At 38.6% G+C, this 24,326-nt stretch overlaps 1 protein-coding gene across 1 annotated transcript; it reads right to left on the bottom strand.

The window, feature by feature from the left end:
* aire (autoimmune regulator) lies at positions 1–18,511 on the bottom strand. The gene is given in 13 exon segments (XM_037546370.1): positions 1–330; positions 1,378–1,464; positions 2,170–2,245; positions 4,071–4,198; positions 5,995–6,117; positions 8,301–8,370; positions 9,087–9,234; positions 10,795–10,959; positions 12,140–12,253; positions 12,799–12,864; positions 14,008–14,154; positions 15,986–16,160; positions 18,365–18,511. Coding segments are annotated over 13 exon segments (1,527 nt in total). The 3' UTR covers positions 1–249.
* Between the last annotated feature and the right edge of the window lie 5,815 nt (positions 18,512–24,326).

Here is a 24,326-nt window from a genome sequence, read left to right as displayed (position 1 = left end):
GGTTCTTTGAGTGTTCATGGTTCAATACAAAACCATTTTTTATGAATGAACTCTTGAAGGTGTGATAGTAACAAACACATCTTATATAGAGAACATCTTTAGGTCAGTAATATCATGCAACATAAAGCCCTGAGGAGCTGGAGAGAGGGTGTGACTGTGCCGCACCTCCAGCCGTGCTTTAGAGTCACTCAATTCATCCAAATTTCCTCAACTAACCACAGCAAGAATCATCCTCTGGCCGTCACGGGGTCACTGGAAGTAGCCCTGAGACTCAGAAAGTGGACGGGAGATGTTATGAAAGGCCCACTGCAGGATCCCATCAATCGAGCTCTGGAAGAACCCCACGAAACACACACAATAAGAGACGTGGTTGCTGACTACACTGGCCACTTAATCAGAAACCCCTCAGTTGTAGCTCCACCTTGCTTATGAACAGTTAGAGATGGTAGCCCATCTGATGGTGCAGTTTGTGTTGGCCACCTTCCTTCATCAATGGCCAGTTTCTGACCACATAGCTTCTCTTGGCGTGTGGACCACTCTCAGCCTACCAATCACACATACAAGATTTAATGTATGTGTTTACAGCAAAGTGGTCAGTTAGTGGAAGTGCAAGGTGGGTGTTTCTAATAAAGTGGCCGGTGTGTGGAAGTAAAAGGTAGGTGTTTCTAATAAAGTGGCCAGTGAGTGGAAGTAAAAGGTAGGTGTTTCTAATAAAGTGGCCAGTGAGTGGAAGTAAAAGGTAGGTGTTTCTAATAAAGTGGCCAGTGAGTGGAAGTAAAAGGTGGGTGTTTCTAATAAAGTGGCCAGTTAGTGGAAGTAAAAGGTAGGTGTTTCTAATAAAGTGGGTGTTAGTGAAAGCACAATGTGTGTGTTTCTAATAAAGTGGCCAGTGAGTGAAAGCACAATGTGTGTGTTTCTAATAAAGTGGCCAGTGAGTGGAAGCTCAAGGTAGGTGTTTCTAATAAAGTGGCCAGTGAGTGGAAGCTCAAGGTAGGTGTTTCTAATAAAGTGGCCAGTGAGTGGAAGCACAATGTGTGTGTTTCTAATAAAGTGGCCACTGAGTGAAAGTACAAAGGTAGGTGTTTCTAATAAAGTGGCCACTGAGTGGAGGCTCAGGATATCTGTTTCTAACAGAGTTTCTAATGATGGATGGAAGCTAACAGGGTCCGAGGCCTATGCTAACTGCTAACTGCTGGCTTTCATACTCTGTTGGGTTCCACTCATTGCTAGCATTAGCAATATTAGCCATACTATCCCTTTACATTAGCTCATATTCAGTTGATTTGAGTCTGCTTTATCCCAAATGAGTGCACATGTAGGCTTTTCTGTGTGTGTTTTCTCAGGTGTTAGTAAATTTGAGTATGTGTGTGCACCTACCTCCCCCATGAAGGAGTCCATCTCCTCTTTATTAATGATCTGCTGCTCAGAATGAGCCAGAGCCTGATCACCAGAACGCTGAGACACCTGAGGACAGAGCAACATCAGACAAGTGACACACATGAAAGGTTTTAGGAGAAATGTGTGCATGTGGAAAATGTTTTCAGGTATATATGTATAGGCGACTCATTTATTTAAGAAAACAAGCCTTGCTTAACACATTGCTGTTATCGGAATAAACCTCACATCTCCAAAATGACTTTACAGGAGAAGGAAAAAACCTACTTTACTTTTAATGTAAGTCAATGGAACCAGACTTTATTTCCAAGTCATTTTGTGCCATTTATTTTGCTCCATACATCAAGAAATGTACAGACAATGTAAAGGCCAACAGGTACCTTCAAATTATGTCAAAACTGAAAAAAAAAAACAAAAATGGAGATACACTATATTGCCAAAAGTATTTACTCATGCAAATTATTGAATTCAGGTGTTCCAGTCACTTCCATGGTCACAGAAGTATAAAACCAAGCCCCTAGGCCTGCAGACTGCTTCTACAGACATTAGTGAAAGAATCGGTCGCTGTCAGGAGCTCAGTGAACTCCAGCGTGGTACCGTGATCGGACGCCACCTGTGCAACAAGTTCAGTCGTGAAATTTCCTCACTACTAAATATTCCACAGTCAACTGTCAGTGGTGTTATAATAAAGTGGAAGTGATTGGGAACGACAGCAACTCAGCCTTCCCAGAAGAGCTGAAGCTGTAATGTTTGTGTGTGTGTGTGTGTGTGTACCTGCATAGTCCTGGATGGTGTCTCACTCTCTCCCGACCCCCACATCCTGGAGCAGGTTCTGCATCTAGCTCTCCCACTGAGAAAAAATAAACATTCTTTTATTTCAGGAACCTAAAGACTCGAAATCAGACACACCATTATCATACACCGCAAAATATAACATCTTAACAAGTGTAAACGTCTTAAATGTAGTGAATAAGTCTAATATCCCTCATTATGAGGCTGCTGTAAGAACATTATAAGATTATTCCACCTGTTTCTGTACATTTTTACTTGTTTTAAGTGATTTTATCTGGTGAAAGTGGCTGATTCCATTGACAGATTAGTTCACTTGTTTAGAGGAATAATGAAGATAATTTTGCTCATTTCAAGAAATAATGATTAAAACAAGGAACATGATCTGTTTGATCTTACACTCACTAAGATGTCACTTTTTTGTACTTTATAGCTCCCTCTGAAACATTTAACCGTGATTTAAATATCTCAGGTTACTAGTGATCGATCACCTCATCCCTCCCGTCAGTCAGAGTTCGAGTAAAGTGGGCTGGGGAGTGTCCCAGACCACTCATAAGAGTAAAGGGACCCCCCCATAAGTATGACAAAGTTAAAGCTGTACTATTTCCTTTAATTACAAGATGAATTCTCTGACACAATGAATGCCCTCACATGCGGTTTAGAGTGAAGAAGGTTAAAGTTTGGGTGCATCGTAAACCGATGAGCAATTATGGTGCAAACCAAAGAATATATGCTTTTATTAGTGAGCGTGTGATGGCAACTTTCACAATAGCCTACAACATCAAGCAATAATGTATTTTGGCACAACAAGCAACATATGACTGGAATTTTACCCATTTATCCACAAAACCTTCCTGCTGATGACTAAATAACACATTTACTACCTAACTAATATATTTGAACATTTAATTAACTGAGAAATAGTGAAACGAGCCTTGTGGTCAGCTTCTAAGTGTCGTCCTGCCTAGATGTACTGGTGAAAAAACAGGGTTAAAATACATTACATTGCCAAAAGTATTCACTCGTCTGGCTTCACAAGCATATGAACTTGAGTGGCATCCCATTCTTAATCCATAGGGTTTAATATGATGTCGGCGCACCCTTTGCAGCTATAACAGCTTCAACTCTTCTGGGAAGGCTTTCCACAAGGGTTAGGAGTGTGTTTATGGGAATTTTTGATCATTCTTCCAGAAGAGCGTTTGTGAGGTCAGACACTGATGTTGGACGAGAAGGCCTGGCTCGCAGTCTCCGCTCTAATTCATCCCAAAGGTGTTCTATTGGGTTGAGGTCAGGACTCTGTGCAGGCCAGTCAAGTTCTTCCACACCAAACTCACTCATCCATGTCTTTATGGATCTTGCTTTGTGCACTGGTGCGCAGTCATGTTGGAACAGGAAGGGGCCATCCCCAAACTGTTCCCACAAAGTTGGGAGCATGAAATTGTCCAGAATCTCTTGGTGCTGAAGCATTAAGAGTTCCTTTCACTGGATAAGGGGCCGAGCCTAACTCCTGAAAAACACCCCCACACCATGATCCCCCCTCCACCAAACTTTACACTTGGCACAATGCAGTCAGACAAGTACAGTTCTCCTGGCAACCGCCAAACCCAGACTCGTCCATCAGATTGCCAGACGGAGAAGTGTGATTGGTCACTCCAGAGAACACGTCTCCACTGCTCTAGAGTCCAGTGGCGGCGCTTTACACCACTGTATTCCATGTTTTGAATTGCACTTGGTGATGTAAGGCTTGGATACGCCTGATCGGTGTACATTCTCCAATTCTCAAACTTTTGGATCTCACTGTATGTTCAAAGGTTTGGAGGAATCATCCATACATCACATCTGGACTTCCCTTAAAAAGAGTGTTTAGTAAGAAGGTGGAGTCTTACTTTGGGAAGTTGCAGTGTAGATGGTAGCTCTGCAGGCACTGAGGGCAGATAAGCAGCTCTCCACGGGTGAGATGGCAAATCCCACAGGGGGTCCTGTCCCTAATGCCCGCCAGGTCAGGGTCTGCAGACTGGAAATAATAAAAATCTCAATCCGTACAGTTCTGTGCTGCTTTAGCAAATTTCATGTGTTTTTGTTGTAATACCATACATCAGCTAAATCTAAACAGCATTCTGCAGCAGGTTAAAGGCCTCAGTATCTTACATTTTTGTGCATTTTATTGTTTCCCCTGATGTAACTTTATACTGCCTGTGTGGGTTTATGTACCAGAAACAGTCATAATTTGTTATTACAATGGTCCTTATCCCCCAGAATAAAACAGGCTGTTTAAGACTGAAATATTGTTGCTGTCGGAATAAAACCTCATATTTCCATTTTCGTCATTTTTCAGTTTTTGGTATAATTTGAAAGTACCTGTAGGCCTTTACATTGTCTGTAAATTTCATGATGAATGGACCAACAGAAATGGCCTAGAATTACTGAGAAATATGTCTGGTTCCATTGACTTACATTAAAAGTAGAGTATGTTTTTTCCTTCTCCTGTAAAGTTGTCATTGTGGAGATATGTGGTTTTGTTCCAACAGCAGCAATATGTAAATAAACTCTTCTCTGAATGGCTGCCCTGTATTGTGCCTTGTTCACAAAGCAGTCCAGGCTGAAACATTGCCTCTAATGTCTATATAAATGGGTGGAGATAAACTGCTGAATATGTGGATGTATGTTCTTGTGACCTCACAGAAACAGCAACTTCAAAAAAAAAAAAGGCTGTTGTTTGAAGTCCCTGTATGGACTGTCTGAGTGAATGGTATGTTTTGAAACTTTATATTAAGCTTTATTTGAAACAAAAGTGAGGGAATTTTGGCTGTCCATAGCTGATGTTACGAAGAGAGTTTTAGTCCGAACTACTTTTTGAATACAAGGCTACCCATCAGAACATATATCACACTCTTAAAGGACAAATAACAAAAACAGCTTGTTTGATTCTAAGGGATGAAGAGAAGGTGGAAACAGTCATGCAAGTAAATTAGTTTTGTATACATAAAAGTACACAAATGTCATGAATGGGTGTCAGAGGGAAAGAAAAATTAGTATTTGGTGGTGTGTCCCCCTTTTACTTCAGTGGCTTAAGCCTTTTAAAACCACATCAAATCTACCCGAGGGTTGTCTCAACATGCACGTCAGTGGAATAGGCATAAGACAAAAAACTGACCGTTTAGTTCAAAGGCCTTAAAGTCGAATTCTGTCAAATTTAAAAAAATTCTGCCTAAATCAGCTTTTTGAGATGTAAAGAAAGTCTTTAGAGTGGTTTGGTGTAAAATTGTATAGAATTGTATAGTATAGAAACTTAATTGTATAGAAACTTGTTCACTCCACACAAATGTCATAAGTGGTCCTCAGGGGGAAGAATAAAATGCAAGAAATTGTAGGATTTGGACCCTTTACTCTTAGAAACACTCATATGAATTTCCGAATTTCTTAGTATTTGGTGGGGAGCTCCCATTTGCTTTAATGACTGTAGGTACTCAAGAGGCTCAGGCCTCTGATGAGCAGATCACATTCATCTGAGAATCATTGGAACACAAGCTTTAATTAAAAGACATAAGACAAAAAAAAACCTGATCTTTTAGTACAAAGGCCTTAGAGGGGAACTCCATCAATTTTTCAAAATTTCTACATATGCCAGTTATTGAAATGTAAAGAAAGTCATTAGAGTGGTTTGGTGTGAAATGCTTCATTGTAGAGAAACTTACAGACTGTTTTTGACACATTAAACCACATAAATATCATAAATGAACCCAAACTTTGTCCTGTAGTGTTTACTCATCCATGCTGATATAACACTGTGGGTTTGTTTATATCTGGTACCTGGAATCCTGCAGGCTGTGTGTTCTTGCTGCCTGTAACTGCAGACAGAGACGTGGAGGAGAAGAAAGAGAAGTCCACCGTGGAGCTGGAGCTGCTCTCGGTCAGAGGGGGGTGAACTGGAGGCTGAGGAATGATTAACAGGATCAATATTACTCTCTCATATACACAGGATAACTGATTTATCCACATTCTGTCCAAAAATGCATTGTTTAGAAGCAACTGTGGCAAGGTTGCACCAACTTTACAGAAAGCTGCTAAAAATCTCATTCAGGCTGTTTTTGTGTCTGTGCCTTTAAGACTGATATATGGCCGCTTTCGGAACAAAACCTTGCATCTCCATTTTTGACGTTTTTCAGTTTTTGGAATAATTTGAAAGTGCCTGTAGGCCTTTACATTGCCTGTAAATTCATTCAATGATGAATGAACCAACAGAAACGGTCCAGAATTACTCAGAAATATGTCTGGTTCCATTGACTTACATTAAAAGTAGAGTAAGTCTTTTCCTTCTCCTGTAAATTTGTCATTTTGGAGATACAAGGTTTTGTTCCAATAGCAGTGATATGTAAATAAACTCTTCTCTGAATGGCTGCCCTGTATTGTGCCTTATTCACAAAGCTGTCCTCAACCAAAGCTGCTAAAAATCTCATTCAGTCTAATGAGAAACTGTAGAACAGACTGAGTTTATACCACAATGCCTACATTTAGAGTCGGTTATTCATTCAGTCTAATGAGAAACTGTAGAACAGACTCAGTTTATATCACAATACCTACATTTAGAGTCGGTTATTCATTCAGTCTAATGAGAAACTGTAGAACAGACTCAGTTTATATCACAATACCTACATTTAGAGCCGGTTATTCATTCAGCCTAATGAGAAACTGTAGAACAGACTCAGTTTATATCACAATACCTACATTTAGAGTCGGTTATTCATTCAGCCTAATGAGAAACTGTAGAACAGACTCAGTTTATATCACAATACCTACATTTAGAGTCGGTTATTCATTCAGCCTAATGAGAAACTGTAGAACAGACTCGGTTTATATCACAATACCTACATTTAGAGTCGGTTATTCATTCAGTCTAATGAGAAACTGTAGAACAGACTCAGTTTATATCACAATACCTACATTTAGAGCCGGTTATTCATTCAGTCTAATGAGAAACTGTAGAACAGACTCAGTTTATATCACAATACCTACATTTAGAGCCGGTTATTCATTCAGTCTAATGAGAAACTGTAGAACAGACTCAGTTTATATCACAATACCTACATTTAGAGTCGGTTATTCATTCAGTCTAATGAGAAACTGTAGAACAGACTCAGTTTATATCACAATACCTACATTTAGAGTCAGTTATTCATTCAGTCTAATGAGAAACTGTAGAACAGACTCAGTTTATATCACAATACCTACATTTAGAGTCGGTTATTCATTCAGTCTAATGAGAAACTGTAGAACAGACTCAGTTTATATCACAATACCTACATTTAGAGTCGGTTATTCATTCAGTCTAATGAGAAACTGTAGAACAGACTCAGTTTATATCACAATACCTACATTTAGAGTCGGTTATTCATTCAGCCTAATGAGAAACTGTAGAACAGACTCGGTTTATATCACAATACCTACATTTAGAGTCGGTTATTCATTCAGTCTAATGAGAAACTGTAGAACAGACTCAGTTTATATCACAATACCTACATTTAGAGCCGGTTATTCATTCAGTCTAATGAGAAACTGTAGAACAGACTCAGTTTATATCACAATACCTACATTTAGAGCCGGTTATTCATTCAGTCTAATGAGAAACTGTAGAACAGACTCAGTTTATATCACAATACCTACATTTAGAGTCGGTTATTCATTCAGTCTAATGAGAAACTGTAGAACAGACTCAGTTTATATCACAATACCTACATTTAGAGTCAGTTATTCATTCAGTCTAATGAGAAACTGTAGAACAGACTCAGTTTATATCACAATACCTACATTTAGAGTCGGTTATTCATTCAGTCTAATGAGAAACTGTAGAACAGACTCAGTTTATATCACAATACCTACATTTAGAGTCGGTTATTCATTCAGTCTAATGAGAAACTGTAGAACAGACTCAGGTTATATCACAATACCTACATTTAGAGCCGGTTATTCATTCAGTCTAATGAGAAACTGTAGAACAGACTCAGGTTATATCACAATACCTACATTTAGAGTCGGTTATTCATTCAGTCTAATGAGAAACTGTAGAACAGACTCAGGTTATATCACAATACCCACTTACTGCTCCCTTCTAAACGCACCTGTAGAGGCATGTATGTCTTCTCCACCATCGCTCGGCTTCCATTACAGAACTTACAGCGCCAGGTACCACTAAAGAAAACATACAGAACAGTCTGTTAAAGCAATAGAGTAGTGCTAACTGGTGGTGTACAGACATATAGCCATATTACTAGTCTATATTAGCCTTGTATAGCAAAACTAATGAAGATAGCTGATGTCAAAGATGCCTTGGCTGATCAATTACATTTGGAGTAAGGGTAAACTGTGTAAATCTGATTTTTCAGTGAAGTATTCCTTTAATCTGTGCACAGATTAAAAGGGGAATTACACCACTTCTTCAAAATTTCTGTATATTTCAGTACTTGTGAGATAAACAGGTGTTCAGAGTGGTTTGGTGTGAAATGGTTCAGATGTCTTTATGGTGGTGGTGATAGGAACCAGGGGTCACCATGACTACAACACAGATAGAGACATTTTATTTACCATCCATAATCATTTCATAACCATGATAACCATATCATAATCATATCATAAAACATGTTTCATGTAATACGTCTCTGTGAGGAGCTTTTAGAGGTGGACGTCTGGTTCCTATCACCACCACTGTGAACAGTTCTGACTCTGTGAGTTTCTCTAGAACAGAGAGTTTCACACCAAACTGCTCTGAACGCCTCTGTTTACATCTAAACCAGTTAATTTTGCAGGAATTTTTAAAAAAGGGTGGAATTCCCTGTTAAATGAGGGCTCATATTCAGGGTGGTTCCGTCTGCAGTATGGAGGTGAAATATTTGACAGCTGATACAAACCTGGGTATGGAGGTCAGTGGAGGCACCAGGCAGTTGAGGTGGAAAGCGCGAGGACATCCATCACAACAAATCAACTCTCCTCCATCTTTACACACCGAACACTCGTCATCATTGCGCTCCACCTGAAGGCGTACACACGACATGAAGACTGGACAGATTCACATTCAGACACAAACACAATTGACTATTTGCATATTTGACACCTGTCCGCCAATCACATCTCTAAGCATCATAACCTCTGTCAAGTGAAGGAGAACAAACCTGCAGTGAGAACAGTAGTGGCAGCAAATTAGTCTTATTCAGAATTAGGAAAGCATATAATGCCTGACTCACATTATCCTGATCATCTGGGGGGGTGGAGCTGCTTTTATTTGATTCCTGCAGCTTTTAGGTTTAATAGCTCAACGTCAAAGCTATTAACGGAGAGACTTACGATAGCTCTAAGGTACCTCAAACACAACCCCTCCTTCAAATACAGATGTCATTTACAAAAGAGGGTGTTAGAACAGGCCAATTCCAAAATCATAAACAGTCTTGGCTCATTAATATTCACACACCAGCTCTCCATCTAGCCCAGCAGGTACTGAGAAGAACAAAAAACACTGCAAAAAAAAAAGTGTCTTAACAAGTGAAAACGTCTTAAACGTGGTCAATAAATCTAATATCCCTCATTATGAATCTGCTGTAAGAATATTCTAAGATTATTCCACCTGTTTCTGTACATTTTTACTTGTTTTAAGTGATTTTATCTGGTGAAAGTGGCTGATTCCATTGGCAGATTAGTTCACTTGTTTGGAGAAATAATGAAGATAATTTTGCTCATTTCAAGAAATAATGATTAAAGCAAGCCAATGAAATCAGACACTTTTATAAGATAAAACTGCTTAAAAACAAGTAATAATGTCCAGAAATAAGTAAAAAAAATCTCACAATATTATTACAACAGTCTCATAATGAGAAATAGTAGATTTACTGACTATATTTATGATGTTTGCACTCACCAACATATCATTTCTTGCACTGTTTGTACTAGAATGTCTGTTTAAACTTAAAATCAGAAATAAAAGTAAAAGAAAATCACATTGCAACAAATAATATATTAGTATAATAATATGTGAAAGCAAATTAAATGTAGATAATGTTTTTCATTATGGGACTGATGTAAGAATATGATGTTATTTTTGCTGCACTGGCAAATAATTTCACTTTATTCAAGCATAATTCCATAAACAAGCAAACTAATCTATTAATTACTCAAATAAATTTACTTGGTTAAATTACTTTAGTAAACATGTTGAATAATACTATAATATTCTTACAGTGAGAAAAATGGGCTATATTGCCTACATTTAAAGACGAATCCTAATGATTCAGAGTGGGTTTGGTGTGAAATGGTTCAGATGTCTTTACAGTGGTGGTGATGGGAACCAGATGTCGCCATGACTACAACACAGATATAGACATTTATTTGCCATCCAGAACCACCAGAGAACCTACACAAGTCTTCTGAGTTTTTTTTTTATGTTGATGACAGTAAAATATTGATAAATATGGAAAAATACATTTTCGTTGGTAGCTATTTTACCTCATAACACCCTGCATGTATCCCTCCACCATGAATGAATTTTTAAGCCAAACTCTTCTCAAAATAACTGTAAAACAGCGTCTCAGTCATCAGACACTAACTGCAGAGAGGAAAGTGATGGACTGTAAACTCAGCCTGCTCCACGCACATCCATAGCTCTGGCGTTTGGCTCCACCTGTTGGTGACCCTCACTTTGCGCAGTCTGTGGAACGTGTGTGCTGGCTGTCTCCTCCAGTTTTCCAGAGGAATAAAACTCTCCTCCAACTTTAATACACTTCTTAGCCCCTCCTGTAAGAGAAAAGCCACTTTAGATTCCTTCAGTGCTGGCAGGAACTGACAGAGTAAATATCACTCAAAGCTATGCAGCCACAACAGTGATCCTCGTCACAGGACCAGGCTGCCTTTCTGAAAGATTCACAGCACAGCAGACTGAGACAACACACAAAGCAATATTCCTTTTCACCAGCGCCACAAAAATACTATCTTAACCAGTGAAAACATCTTAAATGTAGTCAATAAATCTAATATCTGTCATTATGAGGCTGCTGTAAGAACATTCTAAGATTATTCCACCTGTTTCTGTACATTTTTACTAGTTTTAAGTGATTTTATCTGGTGAAAGTGTCTGATTCCATTGGCAGATTAGTTCACTTGTTTGGAGAAATGTGAAGATAATTCTGCTGATTTCAAGAAATAATGATTAAAACAAGGAACATGATCTGCCAATGAAATCAGACACTTTTATAAGATAAAACTGCTTAAAAACAAGTAAAAATGTCTAGAAATAAGTTCAATAATCTCATAATGAATCATCAGGCTTAACATTATTACCACCTCCTTGTTTCTGAGCTCATTTTATCAGCTCCACTTACTGTATAGCTGCACTTTGTAGTTCTACAGTTACAGACTGTAGTCCATCTGTTTCTCTGATACTTTGTTACCCCCTTTTACCCTGTTCTTCAGTGGTCAGGACCCCCATGGACCTTCACAGAGCAGGTAGTATTTGGGTGGTGTATCATTCTCAGCACTGCAGTAACACTGATGTCGTGGTGGTGTGTTGGTGTGTATTGTGCTGGTCTGAGTCGATCAGACACAGCAGTGCTGCTGGAGTTTTTAAACACTGTGTCCACTCACTGTCCACTCTGGTTTTTTTTGCCATGTAAATGGAAACTTGTTTTAATGAAACAGCTTGTTTTAATGTCTCTGTTCCTTTGATGTCACACAACCTGTGTTTTTGCATATCTCCCTATTCAGTGTAGCTCCATCCATCCACACTGAAGTTATAAGGAGCGTTTCTGTCAGAACTGTTTTAAGTGGGTTTTTAAAATCTTTTAAACGCCGTATTTATGCAGCTTTATATGCATTTCACATAATTGTCAAATGAATCTGTCTATCTAAAGGTGAAAGGTAAATATAGATGATTATGGTGATGATGATGATGATGATGATTAAGATGTCATGATCTCACCAGACTCAATGACCTGCTGGATGAGAATTTCCTCCACCTTCCCACAGCCTGCAGGATGTTCACCAGCGGTCAGTGTCACAGCCCGCTGGACTGAGGCGGACATGGACTGCACGCCTGCACAAAGGCGGCACAATAGCAACAAACATACAGTTCATTTACATGGACTTTCAAAACAGACATGATAAAAACAGCACAGTGTACTATTTTTACACCACATCTGGGTGTCCAGATAAGAACAACACGCTCTGTGCTACTTTCAGCAAGTTTGTATTCAAGTTGTTTTACATAAAGATGTGCTGTAATCACTGCTGTGTTCTTTTTGACTGACACAAAAAGTGTGTTGTTAACAAGTTAAAAACAAGGAAACTAGTTTTACAACAAGGCTGAGAAACAAGACAAAAATAAATAAATAAATAACACAGCAAGTACAAACATCTACACTGCAAAAAATGGTGTCTTATTGACTGTAAACGTCTTAAATGTAGTCAGTATATCTACTATTTCTCATTATGAGACTGTTGTAAGAATATTGTGAGATTATTGAACTTATTTCTACACATTTTTACTTGTTTTTAAGCAGTTTTATCTTATCTACATTTAAGACGTTTTCACTTGTTAAGACTTCATATTTTTTCAGTATACAACATAAAACTGCTTACCTTTGCTCACTGAAACCTGAGAGAGAGACGTGCTGTCTGTTTTCCTCACAGGCTTTCCTTTTCCCCCTAAAACATTTCAATGAAGTTATTTCTATTTAAGTTACTCAGTTTTCCCATTTTAACTTACCCCACACAGCAAAATGATATTAAAGTGAGTGTAAAAAGCTTAAATGTAGTCAGTATACCTAATATTTCTCATTATAAATATGATTGGCTGAGCTGCATTCAAAGCCATTATAAAATATTCAATACACACTGCAAAAAATAATATCTTAGTGAGTGTAAATATCCTAAATGTAGTCAATAAATGTATTATTTCTCATTCTGAGACTGTTGTAAGAATATTGTGAGATTATTGAACTTATTTCTAGACATTTTTTCTTGTTTTTAAGCAGTTTTATCTTATAAAAGTGTCTGATTTCATTGGCAGATCATGTTCCTTGTTTTAATCATTATTTCTTGAAATGAGCAAAATTATCTTCATTATTTCTCCAAACAAGTAAATTAATCTGCCAATGGAATCAGCCACTTTCACCAGATAAAATCACTTAAAACAAGTAAAAATGTACAGAAACAGGTGGAATAATCTTAGAATGTTCTTACAGCAGACTCATAATGAGAGATATTAGATTTATTTACTACATTTAAGATGTTTTCACTTGTTAAGATATTATTTTTTGCAGTGTAAATGACAACACTTTAAAAAACCACTTCAAATATCACAATCACATTCAAGAGAATTAACTCCACATAGTTTGAGGTGGGTGTGTGATGATTTAGGCCTCTGCTAATTGGAAGGGTATGAGTTTCCATTACTTTATTATACGAATTAGCTATGTATTACTACTTATACACCAGACATACCTATTAGCCTCATAGCTCTAGTGTAAAATTGAAGAAGCAAACTTCAGACATCAAAACTTCCTTAGCTGACTGACTACATTTGGCTTAAAATGTGAAATTGTGTAAATTTGATCATTTTTTCTAAACTATCACTTTAAGGCAGGTCTTCCTGCTGCAAATCCATGTTTCCCCAGATCCACTACACTTAGTTGAGCACAGCAAGGCCCATGAATGCCTGAATCAAGTCTGTTAGAGCATGAAAACCATGGACCTGTGAGAAGCAGTGGAGCATCAAACTTTGTAGGTGACTGTGTCTCATACAATGAGATCATGGAGTATGAGGTGCATTTGGGTTGGTATTGGTACCTGAGCTAGGCTGCAGCGCTCTCTTGGAATAGTGGTGTGGGCGATGGGTCAGCTGCTTCTCCCTGAGACCCCTCTTCCTGCCCAGCTGACTCTGAATCTGCAGCTCCAGTCTGGGGCTCCTAGCAGCCCTGCTCCCCAGTCTCAGTCCTGCCAGGCACAGTCAGGGTTAATTGGAGGAACCACATAAATTCTAAACACAGCTGTAACCCTAAAACTAACCCCTGCCTTGAAACATAACCTTAAAGCTGCAGTATGTAAGTTTTGGGGATTTGGAGACCTCTCTGGTGGAGATGTGTAATTGCATGCAACATGTTGTAGCCTGGGTAGAGCTTTGAACTCTTTCCCTGAGCAGATGGATCTGATGATTAAGAGCATTTGGCAAGAGAATTCAAAGAGAACTCAGTTGAAATTTGGTGGACACATCTACCAATTATGTGAGTGAATTATCTACTATTGTCATCATATTTTCATCAGCATAATGTTGATTTTGCATTTGAGACCTAAACACCCGACCTGATGCCTCTGACTTTTGAGTGATTATTTCAGGGTTTACTGGATGACCCACAGCAGCACATGCTCACCCTAGTTTAGCCTGGTTTTATTTTCTTGACTCAGAAATGCTTCTTCTTTCGATTTTAACAAAAAAATTCACTTTAACAGTGCAACTTCAACCTAAAGCCTACTCTAACTCTAAAAACTAAATTTCAGACCATAAATCATAACCCTAAAACTAAACCTTAATCCTAGCACTAACACTATGCATAAAACTAAGCCTAATCCCAAAATTATCTACATTCCTAAAACCAATCTGCAACCTAAAATTAACCCTAAAATTCAACCTAAACAATAAAATTAAAGTGAACCCTAAAACTAACCCCAACAAAAACAATAACCCTAAAAATAATCTTAAAATGAATGCTAACCACAAAACAAATTCATTATTATTAATTGTCCTCAAGTTAGTTCCAGTTCCTGGAGCCCATAGAGACACAGCTTCTCCAGAACTTCCTATCTCCTGTTTTGGTCTTTAATAAAAAATAATACCAACCCCCAAATTTAACCCCAACTCTGAAAACTAATCTTAACTATAAAACTAGCTCTAACCCAAACCTAGCCACTGGCTGAACCCTTAAACTTAACTGTAAAACTAATGCTAATCCTAATCCTAAAAATAACCTGAACTATTAGTACTTTTGAGAAGGCAATTTGAGTTATACATAATTTCACTGTTCACTTTATTTGAAATCTAAACCTTTTATTTTCACTTACTGTCCACTTTGTGAACTGCACATATTCTGTATGTTGTCTATGTAGGCTTACTATTACAGACTGTAGAACAGAGGTCACTAATAGGTGGACCGCGGTCTGAGGCTGGACCCAGACGCTGACTTATGCGGACCTGGACCTGGACCTGTAACCGATAAACTATGGGGAATTATTTTATTTTGACGGGGTGGTCCTATTTAAATCAGTGTAACCTTTCAAGCCTTTATGGTAACTTCAGCTGTCTAAGAATCTCACAGGTCAATCACATGCATTGTAAATATCACACGTGATGCTACTCAGCCAATCAGATCAGTGCATCACAATGAGCACTGAGACTCGAGTGAGTGGTGCTCTCACAGGGGAGGGACGAGGTGAGAAACAGCAGTCAGAGAAGAAAGTGAGTCAGAGGGAAGTTATTTCACATGACGTGAGTCTAAAAAGAGAAAACTGACAGTAAATGTTGTTGAAATTTGACTGAACTGGACTTTATTTGGTCTGATATTCAGCTGTCGACTGTATAAGATGTTGATATTCCTACTCAGCTACTTCAGTAAACAGTATATGGCACTGATTCCTGATGCAAGTCAGACATTATGATGTTCCGGACCTTCGCTTGAGGAAATTTTAAGACCCCTGCTGTAGACTATAAGTGCAAGTTTATAATACAGTGAACAGTGACATTACATTTGGATGTGAACTGTATGTGATGCACCTTTGGGTAAATTAGCGAACAGGCTCTGCAGTTTGGGGTAGCTCTCCTGATTGTACTCTTTGGAAAGATTGTCCCAGAAAGCCTGGATAACTGAGGTGTCCTGCTCCAGAAGCCACGTTAGGAGAGAATACACAGCCTTATGGATCCCATCCTTCTTCTTCCTCTCCAGGGTCTCCTGAAGAGCACATGGACCACAGCATGGGCACTACAGCATCACTTCTTGATGGAAACAAAATGTCTAAAATGATCCACTGGAATGGGCAGCGCAGTAACGTATATGACTGCACAGCGAGAATGGTTTATGGTGGTTGGAATGGTTTAGTGGTGTTGGGTCATTTATCAAAGATAATCAGCAGCAAACTGTGACTTAGAGATAGGTCTTCAGATTGGGACATAAACGTCAAAACTTTGAGCTTGTTTTGACCTGTTGGTCATACTGACCCAGTGCAGCACACGGTTCAACGTCAGCACAGCAGCGTAAAACTTTGGGAGAGTCTGTTCAACATAAATGATGATCTAACCTAACTTTGTGTAAATAGAGCACAATATAGAAATATGTCCACATATGCAGTCGAGACTGACGCGGCTTTTTTCTGAATTTCTACAAACACCATTTCATTTTATAGTAAATGAGTTTGGGCTGGTTTATGTTTATGAACAGAGGCCTACAGATCAACATAGTAAAGGAGCTCATCTGTGATCCTGAGTTTAAAGCCAGTTTTTATTCAACTTAAACTTGGAACTAAGTTGTAAATAAATCTTAATCTGAAACTTTGCTTGTGTGTAAAAGTGATTTCAGAGCCACTCGGTTCTCCCTGATGGAAACTGTTTACCTTTAGTGTTTTGTGTTTATGATCATTTTAATAGACGTCAGCGTCACTAATTAATGACGTTCTATTAAAAGACTGGTTTACCAAGAGAGACACTGGAGGACTTTCACCTGAAATGAGTTCATGAAGCGAGTCTTGTTATAAAAATGATAACAGGACATCAGAGCCAGAATTAATTTTTTAGTACTTTTACTTTTGATACTTAAGTACATTTGGAGGTAAATACTTTAGTACTTTTACTCAAGTGGAGGTCTAAAGGGAGGAACTTCTACTTTTACTGGAGTAATATTTTACCTTGACTGTCTCTATTTTAACTCAAGTACATGATTTGTGTACTTCGTCCACCACTGGTCAGGAGCCATCTGAGATTCAATCTTCCAGAGAAGGCCTAGAATGACCTTCTAACCTCTCTTACCTTCACTTTCTGACAAAATTGGTGTAAATCAGAGTGAGACTGGTTGGTTCCTCTGTCGTTTCTTGATTTCACTCAAAAATTGATGTCTTAGTGTAAAAATCTTAAATGTGGTCAATGTTTCTAATATTTCTCATAGAGAGAGACGTGCTGTCTGTTTTCCTCACAGGCTTTCCTTTTCCCCCTAAAACATTTCAATGCAGTTATTTCTATTTAAGCTACTCAGTTTTCCCATTTTAACTTACCCCACACAGTAAAATGATATTAAAGTGAGTGTAAAAAGCTTAAATGTAGCCAGTATACCTAATATTTCTCATTATGAGACTGTTGTAAGAATATTTTGAGATTATTGAACTTATTTCTAGACATTTGTACTTGTTTTTAAGCAGCGTTATCTTATAAAAGTGTCTGATTTCATTGGCAGATCATGTTACTTATTTTAATCATTATTTCATGAAATGAGCAAAATTATCTTCATTATTTCTCCAAACAAGTAAATTAATCTGCCAATGGAATCAGACACTTTCACCAGATAAAATCACTTAAAACAAATAAAAATGTACAAAAACAGGTGGAATAATCTTAGAATATTCTTACAGCAGCCTCATAATGAGAGATATTAGATTTATTGACCACATTTAACATGTTTATGTTTGTTAAAATATTATTTTTTGCAGTGTATGTTAGTTGTTAATATAACATGTTAGGCCTTCAGTTCAGCGCCTAACCAATGGAAGAGCTTGCTTGGACGTGTCTACCAATTTTCCACCAAATTACATTCAAGCCAAAGCCTGAATGAAAATAAAGGTATTATTACAACATTTCCCAGGTTTGAACACTTCAAGCATTATCAGTCTATTAAAAATACACTAAAAATGAACTAAAACTGGTAGGCATACATTTTTTTAATCTCATATCAGTTATTAGACCATCTCTAAAGGCCTAGAAGGATTTGTGGGCTTCATACTGAATTTAATCCTGCATTCACAAATGACCCTCACTCCAGGAAGGACAGATTTAATTAAACATTGCTCATGCTGAAGGTGAGAAGGTGTTATTTATTTGACATAGTTCAATACTATCCACACCGTTCAATACTACTCAGTGTACTGTGTTCAATACTGTGGTCACTCTCACCCCCAGAAGTCGGTCAGAAATGATTTCATGATCCGCCAGACCATAAAGCAGGGGGAACGCGTCGTGGATTGCCATCGCGATCTCAGTTCTGCATGCTTTCAGCTGGGAACGCAGCTCCGAATTTCCAAAAGCCTCCACACGGGACATGCTGGACTGGACGGTGAAGAACAGAACATCATCAGAGACCAAGAAAAGGATTTAATGTACACTTTGTGTCCATCTGTACAATCAAATTACTGATGAAATACACAATATGCTCAGCAAAGAATTTTGCGATGTAATGTGGAAACACCTACTGTGTGTTTAAACTAACTGGCCCCTTTATTAGAAACACCTACTGTGTGTTTCCACTAACTGGTCACTTTATTAGAAACACCTACCTTGCACTTCCACTAACTGGCCACTTTATTAGAAACACCTACCTTGCACTTCCACTAACTGGTCACTTTATTAGAAACACCCACCTTGCACTTCCACTCACTGGCCACTTTATTAGAAACACCTACCTTGCACTTCCACTAACTGGCCACTTTATTAGAAACACCTACCTTGCACTTCCACTAACTGGCCACTTTATTAAAAACCTCTATCTTGTGCTTCCACCCATTGGCCACTTTATTAGAAACACCTTTCTTATAGCTCCACTGTGTAGGAGTTTGGATATAGACTGTAGTCTAGGGGTGTCCAGCACAATGTGGTAGTTTCTTTACATAAACAAAAAACTTACTAACTGCAATTAACAGATAAGTTGACTCAGCTGCTGGACTCTGCTAGACACCAGCCCTCCAGGACCAGAGCTGTGCACCCCTTCTGTGGTCCATCTGTTGCTGCACAGCGCATCAGCCTCCTCTACCTCATTCCTCAGTTTCTGACCACAGCACTGCTGTTGTCCTGATATTATTTGCATGGTGGACTATTCTCAGCTAACACAAACTGTGCATCAGCAGATGGGCTGCAGTCTCCAACTGCATACCAGCAAGGTCGAAAAGCTTCTAGAAAAGCAGCCAGTGAGTGCATCTCCAAAGACAAATGGATTTGTAAGCACTGCTGTGGAAAAAAAACATACTTACTGTAGCTGCAGGTGATGAGATGCGATGAGACAGCGCCTCACACTCCGCTGCATTAGCCTTTTATCTGCTTTGATGGCTGCTGCGTATCCCACCTGTCTGTGTGCAATAGGGTGGAATCTCTGGTGGTCTTTGGCCTTCAGGGGCCGTTAATCCTCCAAAACGGAGCTAAAGGCCTTCAGGGACTCACTGACGGTGGTGCTGCTTGGGAAAACGCAGCTGGAACTCTGATTTAAATCCTGTGGGAGGTGCTTTAATGCATTGCTGGCAGGTCAAAGTCACCTGAACCTCAGAATTCACACAGACTAATTTAGAGGTACAGCTCTGGAAAGTCCACAGTTGGCCTGTAAGAGACTTTGCCTCTCTCTAACTCTCTCTCATGCCCACCTGCCCCTCTATAAGTCTAACTGAAGGCTGTGAGGCAGGGGAACCCCACTCTGAGTGAACACTTAGGTCCAATGAACAATGCAAACTTACTCTATACAAATCATGATGCTTTCAGACATGCCCATCACTTTGTATGGGTTTCAGTCAGTGGCAACTGAAGGTTAGTTAAAGGGGAAACTCCACCCCCTTCCCCAAAATCTTTTCAGAATTAAAATAAATTAATATTTAAAAATAAAGCAATGCTATTTTAACAATTTCACCTTCTTCAACCTCAATTTAGCTAAACTGGTTTATAAACCAATCATATTTAATTCCAAGCACCACAGAAGAGCTCGCCAGATTTTGAAGTAAAAAGCATGTTTTTCTTCCATTTTAACTGCAATAATCTCTACATGACTATGGAATATATGATTTAAATGACAAAGGAAACAAAAGCCAAATAAATATAAAATATATAATGAAAGCTCCCCAGGAGTCATGTCACTGGTATTACAGTGTAACGAAAAACTCTTATTTTGGAATAAAAGTCACACTGATGATGTCACTCGACTTCCTTTGACCTGTTTTCTGAGGATCTATGAAGAAAAGCTCATGGTGAGTCCACTGTGTCTCTCAGTTCTCAGAGATTTTCTCATTCAGCTCATGATCTCATATGAAGCCTTTAGCTGACGTCACTGGTGTGACCGACTTTATTCTGAGGTCACTGTGAAAAAATAGAACACAAATGGACTAAATTCCATGTTTTAGTGGATGTTCCGTGATGGACAGCGTGTGGTTTGATGTTCTGTAGCAGCCGTTTAGTGAAATGCATTGTTCATTAAAAACGTCTCTGGTGTTTCCTTTATTGTGTGGAACACCAGTGACGATCAGTAACACCAGTGACTCCTACGGAGGACAGAAAAGTGGACGTTTCTGTAGAATGACCCAAATATGTTATGGTGTCAAGCCTGTAAAAAAAAAGAAAAACCCTTTTTGATGCAACAAACCTTTTAATCACACAGAGGGTTATTTGAGTGTTCATGGTTCTAAATAGAACCATTTTCTTTACTAAAGAACCTGTGAAGAACCATCTTTGAAAATGTGTAGAGAAACTTACCGAGTCAGAACGGTTCTCAGTGGTGGTGATGGGAACCAGACGTCCACCTCTAAAAGCTCCTCACAGAGAGTTATTACATGAAATGGTTATGACATTGTTTTAGTTCTGAGTGATTTTAGCCTAAAATGTTTTTTTAAATCCATGACACGCGGCTCTGCTCAAATTTATCACTATTTTCTCATCACCAACCTTCCATATAAACTCAGCAGACTTATGTAGGTTCTCTGGTGGTTCTGGATAGTAAATAAAATGTCTGTATCTGTGTTGTAGTCATGGCGACCCCCGGTTCCCATCACCACCACTGTAAAGACATCTGAACCATTTCACACCAAACCCTCTCTGAATGACTCTGTTTACATCTCACACACTGAAGTATGCAGGAATTTTGAAAACTGTGTGTTATTCAGCTTTAGGTGTTAAAAGTTCTGGTTCTAAAATATGATTGGCTGAGCTGCATTCAAAGCCATAATAAAATATTCAATACACACTGCAAAAAATAATATCTTAGTGAGTGTAAATATCCTAAATGTAGTCAATAAATGTATTATTTCTCATTATGAGACTGTCTTAAGAATATTGTGAGATTATTAAACTTATTTCTAGACATGTTTACTTGTTTATAAGCAGTTTTATCTTATAAAAGTGTCTGATTTCATTGGCAGATCATGTTACTCGTTTTAAACATTATTTCTTGAAATGAGCAAAATTATCTTCATTATTTCTCCAAACAAGTGAACTAATCTGCCAATGGAATCAGACACTTTCACCAGATAAAATCACTTAAAACAAGTAAATATTAGATTTTGTGACAACATTAAAGAAGTTTTCACTTGTTAAGATGTTATTTTTTGCAGCGTAAACCATTAGAGTCCTTTACCCTGTGATATCTACCCATCAGGAAAACACTAAACACCATTAGTAACTACAGGACCAGCAGAAGCTTTTAATAGTTTCTGTGTTTTTTTTAGACCCAGTGTGAGAAAAAGAATGTGTGGCTTAGTTTAACACAACACAGGAAACCATACAGAGCTGCTGTGTGGCTGTGGTGGTAATCTGGTGAGCGAAAACAGCTTATAAGACAAAGTTTACTGCATTAATACTGCTGTGTCATGACAGTCTTACTACTACAAGGCTTAGTTCTCCTCCAGCAGCCTTACATTGCTAGGCATCAGTAGCGTATCCTACACAAGCTGAATTTCTTAGTGGATGAATTGTGTATTGTAATTATTGTTCATTTTAGGGTTATTGTAGTTTTTTCATTTTATTTTTATTTCGTTTTTCATTTAATTAGTTGAAGGGGGCATCAATGGTCTTAGCTTTTGTTTCTATCTTCTGAAAAGTAATAGTTTTAGTTCAGCTTTTAGTTTTATGATGGACATTGTGATAGCAGGTATCTGACAAGAGTAGAATAAAACTAACCCAACAGTAGCTCTCAGCTCTCCTTAAACAAACACAGAAATTTCCACTTCTAAAATCACATTAGGCATGTTTACATGCAGCCTAATAATCCAACTAATAGCTAAATCAGAATAGAATACATCCATGTAAACATCTCAATCAGAACAGTCTAGTCTGATTGAAGCTATTCGGAATAGTTTCTATCTGATTGAATGAGGTGGGTAATCCTGTAAATAAGATGATATAAATAAGAGTTTACACTGTTCAACATGGCAGAGCAGAAACTGGTCTGCAGAGGAGACGAAGTTTATGCTCTGATCTTTAATAGACGGTGGTGGGACGGACGTCCAGCTTATGTGTCTCAGAGCACGACGTCTTCCTCTCGGCCTTCTTTAATAAGGACATGTGAAGGACGTTTTCCTGAATCTGACATCATTTCAAAGTCATTAAAAACACAAGCACTGCTCACTGCTACTCATCTCACTCTGACTGGTTGTCATGGTAACATCTACACGAAGTGGTTCTCTATGCATGCACGTAAATCTGGATCTGATTACTTGTAGTGAGCATGTAAACAGATTTTCCATCAGATTGTTGAGTAGAGAATAAACACCTCAGTCTTAGTCTGTAATTGGAATGTATTTAATCAAATTGGCAAAATCTTTGCATCACAGCCTTTCATGCACTGAAAAAACAAGAGTTTTTGGTCTGACTTTATTTGGATAGTCCACTATAACTCCCTGTACTATAATTAAACAAAAGTTGTAGGAGTTTAAAACGGCGCCTCATGTACATTCATGATGTCTGTGAGCGCAAACAGCCAATGAGCTTCTCCACTCACCAATCAATCAGCACAGTAGCAGTAATGTTAGCGTAATGCTGCCCAAAAGCCGTTTGCTGTAGAAAAAAAGAAAAATACAGGTGAGTTTTCGTCACCTTTTTAGTGAAACACATCTTTCTACTGTGTAAAATTAAAGAAACTATAAAGAAATTATTTTAACTGTTCGTTTTTAGCCATTGAGCTCCATTCACTCCCATTCATTCAGGACTCGCTCGCTGGTGCCCTCTGCTGTTCAGCAGTCCTGTTTTTGATATAATGGAGGAAATAGGAAGAGGCCAGGCTCCTTATAAACTGGCTCTGGGTCCTAATATGGGAATAAGAGCACCGACTACAGAATGACGACATGGCTGCAGTGGTCTTTTGTAGCTGGGCTTGTCAATCCCCTTCAGACAAGCTGCTCATGAATCTTCAAAGCAACCAATGGAGTGCATTATGGGTATACCATATCCCCTAGAGTACGGTTGTACACTACTTATTGCAGTGCACTATGGGATTTCTTGAGTGCACTGGATCTTCTGCACTGTTTTCGGACACCACCGAAATGGTGGTGGTACGTTTCTCGGTCTCAAGATACAAACAGTGTAAATGTTCCCTCAAAGGTACAGCAGTGGTTTTTTTTGGGTTTTTTTTTCCATATTTCTGGGCCAACATTCCTTGGCCACACCACCACCCCCTTTTCCAGGGGACATATATTTTTTCTTTTTCACTTCGCTATTAATGTCTCAACTCATCGTTTATTAATGATTAATATAGATATAAGGTGGTGTGGCACCACAACCACCCAACACCCCTCCAGACACCACCACCTCCCCCACCTTTTGACCAATTAATGGAATAGCTAGACACCCTTCTATACTTATTTATCAGATCATGAACTGACAGAAGTGACAGTGAAGGGTTAATAATGATGTTAGACTGATTTTATGGTGGCATGACTTTGACTGTATACCTGAGATTTTATTGCACTGATAGAGGCAGCCAAGGGTTCAATACAATAAAGGTGATAAAGCACATCCTTGTCGACATCCTCTTTGTAGCTGAAAGGGTCTGGATATATGTCTATTTGTTGAGACTGAGCAGTGGTTTTTAGTGGTAGCTTTTCATAACCGAATGTTTTAAAACAGTAGAATAAAAGCCTGGAGGCGAGGCGGGGTATGTGGAGTCAGTACAGCT

This window comes from Pygocentrus nattereri, chromosome 17 (genome assembly GCF_015220715.1).
Source record: "Pygocentrus nattereri isolate fPygNat1 chromosome 17, fPygNat1.pri, whole genome shotgun sequence".
Taxonomy (NCBI): domain Eukaryota; kingdom Metazoa; phylum Chordata; class Actinopteri; order Characiformes; family Serrasalmidae; genus Pygocentrus; species Pygocentrus nattereri.
This window is presented reverse-complemented; position numbering and strand designations above follow the sequence as displayed.